At 40.4% G+C, this 12,166-nt stretch overlaps 1 protein-coding gene across 3 annotated transcripts in view; it reads right to left on the reverse strand.

Moving 5' to 3' along the window:
• TBC1D4 (TBC1 domain family member 4) overlaps positions 1–12,166 on the reverse strand; it is a 98,147-nt gene that overhangs the window by 15,254 nt on the left and 70,727 nt on the right. For 2 of the 3 annotated variants that reach the window (XM_062487774.1, XM_062487775.1), the window contains exons 10-12: positions 11,033–11,259; positions 2,785–2,942; positions 1,658–1,867 (exon numbers count right to left, since the gene is read on the reverse strand). In XM_062487774.1, the coding sequence (XP_062343758.1) occupies positions 1,658–1,867; positions 2,785–2,942; positions 11,033–11,259 (595 nt within the window). Of the gene's footprint in view, positions 1–1,441; positions 1,445–1,657; positions 1,868–2,784; positions 2,943–9,063; positions 9,214–11,032; positions 11,260–12,166 lie in introns of all 3 variants that reach the window. The other variant, XM_062487773.1, reaches the window with a different exon arrangement.

A 12,166-nucleotide genomic window follows, 5' to 3' on the forward strand; every position in this document is an offset into this window, starting at 1 on the left:
TACTTCATTTCCCTTTCCTGGGATGCAATTTTAATTGTAGGCTAGGACGCAAAGAACCACCTGACCCTACACTTGTTTGGAATGTATCAGCTCTGCACATATCCTGTCCATAAAATGGCCCATGCTATAACAGACCACAGGAAGGAAACTTAGAGATAGGTGTTAGAACAGTTTACTTTTCACCCTTTGAAAATAAGGTGATGAATTCTAGTTAGCAAGAGCACCAGTTTCACCAGGGGTACTCATGAACCTGAATACAAGAATGGAGACATGCTCCTCAGAGCACAAACCAAGAATGTGGTCTGGCAAATGTGTGCCAGTTTGGCATCTCTACTAACAACACTCCTATTTTCACCACAAATGATCAGGTAGGAAGAACCTGATTTCTACATATTTGTTACAGAATGGAAGCAACTTGGAACTGAGTCTTAAGGAACCAGACTGATTTAACAGTTTTCAGTACCCTCAGCCACAGAGTGCAGGTATAGCAAGGAGTTTATCCCTCAGCAGCTTGAAGTATCAGAGGGAATAACATGAAATTAGTCACCACAGCAGATCTCCAGCTTCCTCACCCCACAAAAATAGACTATTTGCTAGAATGGTTTATAAAATTAAGATTTTGTTTGAAGCTCTCTCTAGACATGAATTCCCTGTGAATCTAGCGGTTTCCACAGAACTCTACAGGGAGACAAACTGTAGAGAGAAACAGCACCAAGAAATACACTACGTGTGTAAGAAATGCATTCAAGGATGCATATTTGTAGGGACATGGAAAGACTTCTGTCCTGATATTTTTCTTTCCTTTCTATGCCTTCCCAGTAAGATAGTCTAAAGAAGGAGAAAGACCTTAACAAGATCATTATGTTTGAAGTAGCATGGTAGTATGCAGAATCAGCTACCATATAGGTTATACAGCGTAAAGGAGAAGATGAAGTCAGCAATTGTAGAGAAGACACTCGGAATTTTCAATTTGCACCAAAAGCTTGTTAGTCTATTATGCATCCTACCTTATTTGTGTGAGTCATGAACAGTCTTAATAAAATATCATAGCCAGAAGCTCAGGCAGTTGACAATCAGAATAGTCAACTTTAGATCCCTCTCTAACAGCACTCAATTTTCAGTGTACAGTGCTCATGTTCCAAAAAACAGAACTTTCTGACGTACCTCAAGAGCCAGTTGCTCAAAAACCATATTTGGATTCAAGCATTAATAAATTACCACTGTGATGTGATTAATGAAGAACAAAAAGCCTGGAGAGAAAGGCCATGAGCTGCAAAGGACTGAAACGAGATAGAAAGGTAAGGTTTTACTATACCTAAGTGTTCATACAGCACCTGTTCTGCTCACTCCACTTCATATTAGAACTCCTACACTGAGACAGATACAACACAGACTGCAGCATCCTTTGTCTAACTTGCACTCAAAAAGGAAAAATTACCACCTTCTTCTGTCACTAGCATTACTCATTTTAAGTCAGGTAGATGGAGAACCTGGTAGACTGTGTGACAGGACTAGGAAAACACAGGTTTTTTCTAATACTGTTAACTAAAAGTTAGATAACCGCATCTCTGTTTGAGGTGCCCAACACCAGAACAATTTTCATCTTCAGGCAGCAGAATCTGCAATAGCTTTTAGGGGTGTTTTCTAAATAGCTAACCTTCCAGCTTCTGGTTTTCTTTTTCCATTCGAAGTAACAGAATTTGTTGATGGATGGCTTTTCTCCATAGACTTTGTAGTTCTTCTGAGTTTTTCCTCTCTCCAGTTTTATCTGAACCATCCTCATTTTGCAACACTAGAACAAGAGGGTCCTCCTCCAGGGGTGGAGCAAGAAGGGATAAGGGTAACAATTCACTTCCATCATGACCATCTGCAAAGAATCAGAAAGCTATTACAGGAAACTCAGATTGTTTGACATATCATGAAAATCTATGTCATAGCAGAACAAAAATAGCAGTCTTTAAAATTCAGCAGTGATTTGTTGATTCCAAAGACAGAGAAAATGCAGTGCAACAGCAGAAAATTATTTTTTAAAATGTGCTTTGTTTACATTAATAAAGTTATATTTAAACTAAGTAGAGTTAGATAAAGGGTCACCCAGTATTTCAAACCTTTCCCCTGCCAGCTCCTTCCACAGTTACCACAAGACATTTACCCATAAAGCCTCCTTTATAGTTGAGCTTGTTTACTGCTATGATTTACCATGGGTTTTACATTAAAGATACTTTTCCCATCTGCTAACCTGCACTACAGAGAGTGCTATAGCACTCTATATTTAGAGTTTGTCATTTGCCTATGGTTTTGAATTCTGCCAAACAGGACTTCATTAATAGCATTATTTCAGCTATTTCAGAGGTTTCTACCTTGAATGGCTTAAAGCTGCAAGAATTATAAACACACTCAACAGGTGCAATGTGAACTGCAAGGACAAGATATAAAATTTACCATTTTCTGCAAACACTCCTATTATGTACACAGGTCATGGTAAAAATTTCTTAACTGTTAAAAAGAGTATCTTAGTCAGCAAGACACCTGTCTTCATTTCCTTGCTACAGCAGCTATGGCAGATTGCATTTCATTTAATTTTGATGCCAAATTCTTCTCTTCAAAGCAACAAAAACCTAAATAGTCTAAAGCCAAATGAGCACAGCTGAACTCGGGCGAGGTTCTAGCATGGATATTGTACCGCACTGACTCCCTTCTCCCTTTCATATTATCACACGATGCAGTTCACTACAGTATTAATTAACAACTGCTTGTTTATTTTCTTTAAAAGCACACACAGACCTGGATGCTGCATCTTGGAAGGAGATTTATTCATAGGTGAAGCTACCTGCAGGAATATTCTCCGCCGCCAGGAGATGCGGCGAGGTGTGAGCGTGGCCCCCGCAGCATTTAGAGATTCACTGCTGCAGGCTGATGTTCTTTTCTTTCCCTCCCCATCACTGAAGGAAAGAAAAAGCAGATGGGGTATTTAAAGTCGGTATTCCTTGTAGGGAAAAAAAACCCTTTATTAAATCTCTCTAATGTAGAACCAAACCTGCAGGAGCATTTGTGGGGAAGCTTAAGAAGGCAAAGCGTGCTGTGTGTGAGCTACACATTGAATATTGAAGTGCCCAATTGTTTCCTTGTAGCACAGTGCTGTGAAGTTTGCACTATATACCACCAGGAAGCATTCACAGCATTCATACAGGACTCAGCTGGAAGCTCAGAATAAAAAAGCTTAACATTTTGAGAAGCTAAGAGAGAAACATGGTAATACTTAAGCCTCTGCCTTTGACAGCAATGGGTTTTGTTTTGCCATACATCATACTTCTGGGAGCAATCTGATATAACATCCCTAAAAGCAGAGATGGTGCTCCAGTGGAGCACAACACTCCATTTAGTGCCATTTTAAGTGTCATGCTGAGCTCACAATTGAATATTTCATTGGAGACAATGTTCTGCCTTCTCATATAGTCTCTTTTCTAAGCTTCAAGAAGTGGATGCTTCACTTGGATAAATGGGGACACATGTACTTGTGTTTCATTAGCTGTAGGAACAGAGACCCTGTAAACAGAGGGCAGATCTTCTCCCCAGCTGGCATGTAGAAATATAATTACACATTAATTTTAATAGTATCTTATGCTGCTGGAAGAAACAAGGAAAGGAGACAAGAAAGCTTACTGGGAGGACACACCAAGTATACCTTTCTACTGACTACTGCCAGAGGAAGAGACATTTAGCTTTCATAAGTACTTGATCCACTTTCAGAGATATTTCAGAATTTTTGCATTTGTGGTAGTCAATTAGGTACACAGATATTGTATAACAATAGGCATATTGATTATCTGCCACAACTCTTTCCATGTAATGTCAACAGGCAAAAGTACAAGCTTTTAGGAAGAGAGCATCAAACAGGGAGCTATTTCTGCAGCTTCACCTTCATCACAGGGAAAACTGCTATATCAAAACAGTAGCTACACTTAAACCTTCGTCCTGTAACAAATTTCGATGCTACAGTGCAAGGATCTTTAAAAGTCAGATGAAAGGAAAGCCCAGCATGTTTACTGTTTTTAGTGGGAAGGCAATTGCAGGTGATTGTGTTTGCCAGCTGGAGTCCGTACCCTCACATCTGGCTTGCTCAGGAGACATCTGCAAGGAAGGACTGTGAAGTTTCAGCTACACTATCCTAATCAGCACTTCATAACTAAAACTCTGTGCTGAATGAATGTGCTGAATTCACCAAGCTAGGACCTTCCTTTTGGTGACCAAAGCTGTCACTATGCTAATGATCTACAGCACCTCCCTGATATTTGTAAGCCTGAGTGACCAACTGGACTCACTGTCATACTAGGGTATCAGTCCCTTCTTCCATATCCTGGCAGAGAAACAACCATGACTTCAAATTCACCTACCCAGCACAAGGCACCAACCCCTGCTCTCCTCTAAGAACAGTGCTACTGGCTGGGAGCCCTGAACAACACATAGTCTGAATTGTTCTCCACTCCTGATTTAGCTTCCACAGTGCTTCAGTTCCCTATAGCATCACACTACTGATAGTGGTCTCAGTAGATCTCCATGCTGCATTAACCTAAACTGCAACGGTGACAATCTTCTTTGTCTAACTGTGTCTTAATGATGGGTAACCACTGCTTGTGGCAGCCAAACACAGACTACTTAGACTATAACACTAATTCTGAACCTATAGGTGCTGTTTCACCAGAGTATTTCAGTCCAACAGCTCTTGGAAATGAGATACTGAGTTTGGATATATATACCTCCAACTTATGTTTCTATAAATACCTGTAACAGAACTATTTCTTACTCTTTCAAGTCTTACATATCATCACATGTTACAACACAAAAACTGAGTCATTCCAGGGCTTACTAAACAGATGCTACAAAACAAGGGAATGAAAAGTTCTTTTCTACTGCTATGTACAAAAATCTATGTTCAGCTACTGTGCCTCTAGATAGTCCTAGGAATAGTGTTCAATTTACAGTAGCAAAATTCACAGAAAAATCAGAATAAGAAGGTGGCTATTTTTAGATATGAAACTAACCTGTTTACACCATTTGAGTCACTGAGTGTACATTGGGATGAACTAAACATGTACTCTACCGCATGAAGTGAGTACACCTCATGAAGTGTGCAAATCATACAGTTCTGAAGACCTGTGTTTCTGTTGTTAAATCCTACCATCACAAAAATCCCCTGTCATTTTAAGCAACTAGTATTAATCACCTTCTCTTACAAAGAGCTGTCCAATAAGTGATTAGAGGAAAACTTTTGCAAGGCTCAGAAATACACCTTGTCATATTAACCCAGGAAAACACCAAGATTTAGGAAAGGGAGGGTATAAAGGGATCAAAGAGAGTTTCCTTATCTCAAGACAGACAACTCCTAGCTTAGTATCAGATCTGAAGGTGTGAAGCAATACCATACAGAGCAAAAGCAGGAAGAAGTCAGAGTAAAATGGTAGTGTCTCCTACCCTAATGAAAAGATTCAGAAGGCTGGTGCAAAAACCAGTTTCTCTAAAGAGGGTGGGGGTGGAAAAAAAAATTAGCTATCAGCTCTCACAGAAGAGGTTTATTAATGTGAGTGGAGAAACTAAGCCAAAGCATCCCCGAAACAAGAAAAACAACTTCTTAAATAGACTTCAGTCATTGCTACTGAAAAGCAGAGTGGAGTTTTCACTACCACCTAAGCAGACATCTTAGGTGGACATCTTCCATCTACATGGGAAACATGCTGCAAGGTCACCTAGCGGAAAAATCTCTGGAAAAATATAACAATGTAATACTCTGTATTTAAGACAGATGCAGCACGACTCCGTTTGGAGAATAATGGTTCTCTGTAGGGCTGCTTACCTTACGCTTCTGACCCAATACAGAAACCAAAACGCACTTATCAGCTTGTATAAAATAAAAAATAAACAGCTGTAAATTCAATATAAAGCTTCAAATATTTCAGTGTCTACTTTCATAATTAAGCTGTTCCAAGCAATAACCCAAGTCCTCAAGAGTACTGATCATGCAAGGTTTTATCTCAGGTAATAGGAACTCAGTCTCACCCATTAACTATTCTGTCAGAGAATGCATAGCATGAAGATGAGACAGATACTTCAAGAGAAGAAAATAAAAAGGAAGGAAAGAATAAATCTCAAAAAACTGGTCAGATTACAAATATGTTTATGGCTTGGTTTTAATTATCTAAATCTCTTCCCAGAACTGCTCCCAAAGACTGCTATTTAAAAAACCACAATGCTACTCCATTTTTTGTGGGCTCCTTACATAATACTTACCTGAATTATTTTGCACTTGAGTCCATGAAAGCCAAATGACTCATGAATAAATACTGTTGTTGCTCATGCCACGACTTGTATTTCTCCCCACTTTGCTTTCATTTCAACTTCTCTTCTTGATTGCTCTAACTAGCAATTGAATCAATGCAACCTACTTTGCAATTTGGAGGCTGAGATGGTACAAAATCCCCCAGATCAAGTATAGAATTCAATTTCCCAGCACTTAAGCTGGCAGACACCTATATGTAAGACTAATATATGAAGCATTCCTCCCATCTGGGAACAAGAAAAACCAGTTTCTATCAGTTTACACCCCCCCTATTGGTTCTTGCTCCTGTCATATATTTTTATGTTGAATAATTACTTTCTGCTATTTTGTTTAAAGAATATTCTCAAGTATTTTACTTCCTTCATGAGACACAAAGCTGTTTTTAAAAAAGGAATCTGTTCAAATTCAGCTTAAATGATCCTCACATAGCAACACAGTGAACAGAGAAATTGTGGGCTAGTCAAACCTACACTGAAGGTTGCTCCATTTTTGGAAGTCCTGCTTTTATGTTTCTATTAAAAAGCCTTGTTTGCCTTTATGTTGACCAGACATTTTTTTAATCCTTATCTGCAATTCTGTCCAATGCTGTACAACACACTTGTCCAAAGTCAAGATTATGTAGAGTCCATTTCCATCCTAGCCTTCTCTCCAGAGAAATGTATTGACAGTGCCATAAAAACATTCTGAAGGCACTTATAAATATTATGTTGATGCCAAAATTTGCTATACTGCTCATTCCATACAGAAGGATGTATGAGGGGCTGTAACTAAATGATCTTTATGTTCCCTTCCAACCCAAACCATTCTGTGATTCAATAAAAAAGCCCTAAAAAAACAAAAGAATGCAAACAAACAAAAAACAATCCAAAAAACCCAACAGAAAAATCCCATGCCATTCTGCAATATTCTCTTTGCATAAACCCATCTGACTGCTACAATTCAAAAATCTTTCTAAAATGAATTCCAACTGAAACTGTCTCTGCTCTTGCACATTGAAGTTTGCCAGAACACTAAGAAAAACTGCCTGCTGCATGATGTGTAATCTCAAAGCTTACAAGTGAAGATCTACAAGTGCTTCACTTCTAAAAGCAAGGCTCTATGAGAAGTGAGAAGTGAAGGTCTACAGAATTTTTCTCCAGTGCTATAGGAATTCCACACTTCAGGAATGTGTAGTAATCAGGATTATTCTGGAAAATGCACTGAAGTTTAATTAGGGTTCCTAACAGTCAAACAGTTTATAGTCTGCAGATTACAAAGCACTGACACACTGTGCTTAATTCCAACCTGTCTACACTCACTCACATGAGAATGCTAAGAATACCACACACTGATCCTTCTGGGATAGATGGTGAGAATACCACACACTGATCCTTCTGGGATAGATGGTGGTCTTTCCTCTCTTGAGAAAAAGAATCAAAGGCAAAAAGAGCCAATGAACCAAAGAAGAAACCCACAAGAAAAAGCACACTGTAAAAAAAGAGAACTTCTCACTCCTAAACCTGGTGGCACAACATACATTTGCAAGTTTTGGCCACTGTCAGTTGGACATTATTCAGTATTATTGGACATTCATTCTCCATTAGCCAGTTGAAGTGATGGGTTACCTCAGTGACACTTATCACATCAGCATTATTCACTCAGCACTTCTTTTTGACTATCTGTTGTATTCCCTTCAAAAACCCAACTAGATTCTAACAGTGCACTCTTGCTATTGCAATTTCTTCATCATGACAGTCTGGGCCCAGTTGCCCCCAGAAAGACCTTTAGCTAATGTGACCCTATTTTCACAAGAGACTGCATACAAATTAAAGATCAAATTATATCAGAAATGTGTATACTGTAAAACCTAAGTAGAAACATGGTAGTCTTCTAGGAATTACTGCTTGAAGATCTCCCCACCTCAAGAGTTCAAAACTCCACTATAATGGAACACAGTACCTTGACCTTTCTGCATAACCAATTCCAACCTCAGAAATTACGGTTTCGAATTATCTTGCATTAAAATACAGTTCTCATACAATACTCAATCCTTCATTCCCCAAATACAGAAGGCTGGGTTTAATGGTGTCCACTGCCTGTACAAACTGAGCTGGGCATTGGTTCCTCTTGGACCAAGTCTGCTATCAAAAGGGAACACAGAAACAAAGCTGGACTGAAACACAAATCAGAGATAGTCTGCAAGAGACAAGTTTGGGGGATTTTTTGCCACTTTTCATACCTTTGCTTCTTCCCAAATCCTCTTCAATTGGAAGCTATTTGTTAATTCTCTCCAAACATCCAACAGTTAGTATCATCCAGTTTACTGGACTGGTGTTTCCCCTTCCTCATGCACAGGCATCCCACATTAGTACTGTGCAGTCTTCCCATTGCTCTTTTCTTATTTTCACATGCCAGTGATCATGGCAACACATGCTGGTTTGCATTCAGCAGAGAAAGCATTAAATCATAACACTCCTAAAATCCATTGCATTTCATGTGACAAACCAATGCAGCAGATTTGCAATACTGCAACATAAATAGCTGACAGCTACTTGTCACCAGCATAGAAGCCTTTAGGTTTAACAGGCTTTTTTATCCAAAAGCCTGTTTGCCCATTTGCATCACAGAAGACTGTTAGAAATGCAGGAGCACAAGGCAGAGTGGGAGAGATGCCATGTGCTGCATTCCACTGGGAATCCAGCTGTTAAGCTAGTGGCACTGGAGAACTAGGCAGGAGACAATGCTCTCACCTCTTGGAGAGGTCACTTTCTGAATGCTGGAGCAACCTTCCTGAGCCCTGGTAAAAGGTTTTCAGGAAAGAAGGGGCAGAGAGAGAGGAGGGGAGACCAGGTGACGCAGATTCACTCTCACTGAGAGCGCGACGAAACCCGACCACAGGACTGTGCAGGCAACAAGAGAACACAGCAGATGGGTCAGCACGGATTCAGATACAACAACAAAACCACCAGATTAGAGACACTGGCCAAATACCTCATCTTGGCTTACATTAACTTTGTTTCCTGGGCAGCTTCCCAGGGGATATTGATTCTGCTGTTACAGCTGATTTCTATTAAAAACTTTACAGACATTGCAGAATAGGGAGACCACCTTATTTCTTTAGCTTTATTTATTCCAAAAGCAAATGCAGAAAAAAGAATCCCTTAAACATTCATAAAATATCCTGAGAAACCTTTTTCCAATAGTATGAACTGTATTGTTTCTTCCCCTTCAGTGTTATTTTGCTTTTGTAAACAACACATTAGGAAGCAGAGATTACTTAAATTCAGTCTTTCTGCATAAATTTTTGTGAAATAACTAAATTAAGAAAGGTAGTCTTACTCCACAGTTAAATGTTACTTAGTAGTAGTGACAAGTATTGGAGGGGACATAAAAATAAATTCCGTTTATTTTGCTTAACATTTATGACTAATCCTCAAAAGGAAAGAATGAAAAATCCCAGCTTAGAGCCATGCTGCAACAAACTATTTTGACTAAAAATCTGCTGATGCCACTTAATCAGCAACTTCTTACAAATTATTACAAATAATGTAGTCAGCAAGTCCTTCACTTTGAACTGTCAGGGTTTCCTGTTTGCATACAACACGGTCAGTGAGAAAAAGGTTTATCTCAGTAAAAAACACATAATTTATCTCTCTAGAAACACAATGTAACAAAGGCTAGTTTCTTACTCTTCACTCCATTCAATTTTTCCAAAACATAATAAAATTTTCTGCCCTTCTCTATTAGCTGGTGCAGCATTCACAGTGATATTTTATGTAGACATCAAATTGGTGGTAAATTAATATTTAAAGTCATTTTTAGAAAGAGCCCACAAAAAGTAGAATTATAATCAAGCACTGAAACAGATAATAGGTTGGAGAATGTGATCCTCCAACAGAAAAAAATTCAGCTCATCTGGACCTGAGCTTTATAAAGGGTTTGGTGTTTGTATAGTCACTTACAGCCATCACAGAAGAGAAAAAGAAGGCAGAATGAAAGAGGCCCACAATGAACAGTGAGGACCTCTTCTGCTGAGTGAAGGAACTGTGTTCCATATATTAATAGCTGGAGAGTCTCCAAAAAGGAAGCAGAAAGAAGTTGCAGAGGGAAGCTACAGAGGGAAGCTCTGGAGAAAGGCAAATAGGAAAATCACATGCCTCATAGGTCTGTGGATGTGTTTAATCCTTATGTCCTTTTGCAAGACTCCTCACCAGTTTTAATTCTGGACATACTCTCTGACATTTGACTAACACAGCTACAGACACTTGAAGCTGTTAGTGCCTTTTTCATCCTGCCATAAAAGTTTCATGCTGCCATCTCTGCCACTTAAAGCACTGAGGGCCTCTTTTCCAAAAAGTCTGACTAACAAGACTGCCAAAAAGGCTCAGCTCAGAGGTGAGAAATAAATAAAAAATAAACAGATTGGTGCTGGCATCTGGCCGAATCATCAGTTTGATGGATTGATGCCTCCCCTGAACCACTAATTCAGGGATTATTGAGTCCTAACTAGTCCTAACTATTCAGAGGCAGAGAAGACAGGCTGAAAATAAATGAACAAACCGACCTTGGAGAAGTGCAGAAACCAACCTAAACCAAGCTCCTTACGTACTGTGTCAGAAGCAGGGCTGCTGCAGCCTCCACAAGGAGGGGGGCGGGTGAGGCTGGAGCACGGGGATGGCAGGGGACCGCGGGCAGGTGCCACGGCACGCCCTGACTCACCTTGTGGCCTCCACGCAGTTCTGCCGCAGCAGCGGGGAGCGGGCGCTCTGGGACCTGCCGTTCTGGAAGGTTATCCTCCGTCTGGCACTGGAGGGCGGGTGGCTGAAGGTGTGTGCACGCCTCCTGAACTGAGGGGAGTCCGAGCCTTCCTCGGGAAACGTCTGCCAGGCCGAGGACACGGGGGACGCTGGAGGAGTAGCTGGCGGGGAATCGCCCGGAGAAGTGTCCTGAAAGGAAGTCCTGGCGGAGTAAGGCCTGAGGCTCTGTGCCCTGTGAGAGCTCTCACTTAACCCACAGGCAGCCAGTGCAGGGGCACCAAAGCCTCTCCCCCTTCTGGGTCATGGCCTATTGTATGCTAATTATCACCCAAACCAGACATCCTTTGATAGCTCACTCCAAACCAGCAGCGTCCTTCTCCCAAAAAGTGAAAGCGGAGGGAGGAATAAAACTGTATACGCAACACAAACACAATAATTACTCCAGGCATCCTCTCACAGGGATTGGCATTCCAGCTACCAGACCTCTGTCGCTTTCGGGAAAACACAGGAATGGAAAAGGCCAGGGAAACTGCTTTTAGCTAGTTTCCTCGACATATCGCGAGCATACTTCCTGTACCGTCACAGCGACATCCTGGAAGAGAGACTGTTATTACACAGCCAGTTTATGAGCAACTGTAGCAGGAAAACCATAACAGAATCTTCACCTCCTGGGAAAGCCAGTAACCAACGCTCATGTGAGGTAAAACTTTAAAAACAGGAAATAAAAAGAAAGTGAACAGAGTTCCACCCTCTTGCTATCAATACAGCATCCCCAACAGCTGGGCTTAGGTCAAAAATTCTTACTTCCCTAAAGCAACTGTTACTTACAGAAAGGATTCTTCACCTTCAGAACACTTCCTTTTGTTGAGACGTGACCTTACTTAATTACTTCAGTAAAACAAGGCAGAAGCCAGAAATTCCTTGCTTTTTGTAAAAGCAAGGGAAACGTAGGAATAAAGGACCAGCAATCAGATTAAATCTGAAGCTTCAAGTCAGTATAAATCCCAGCTTTCTTACACCCTCTGCCTCCCAGTGGAAACATCTTTGAGTTTTGTAAATTGATGTGCTTTGTTCTACTTCCTTCAGATTAAAGCAG

This window comes from Cinclus cinclus, chromosome 2 (assembly GCF_963662255.1).
Source record: "Cinclus cinclus chromosome 2, bCinCin1.1, whole genome shotgun sequence".
NCBI classification, from domain to species: Eukaryota; Metazoa; Chordata; class Aves; order Passeriformes; family Cinclidae; genus Cinclus; species Cinclus cinclus.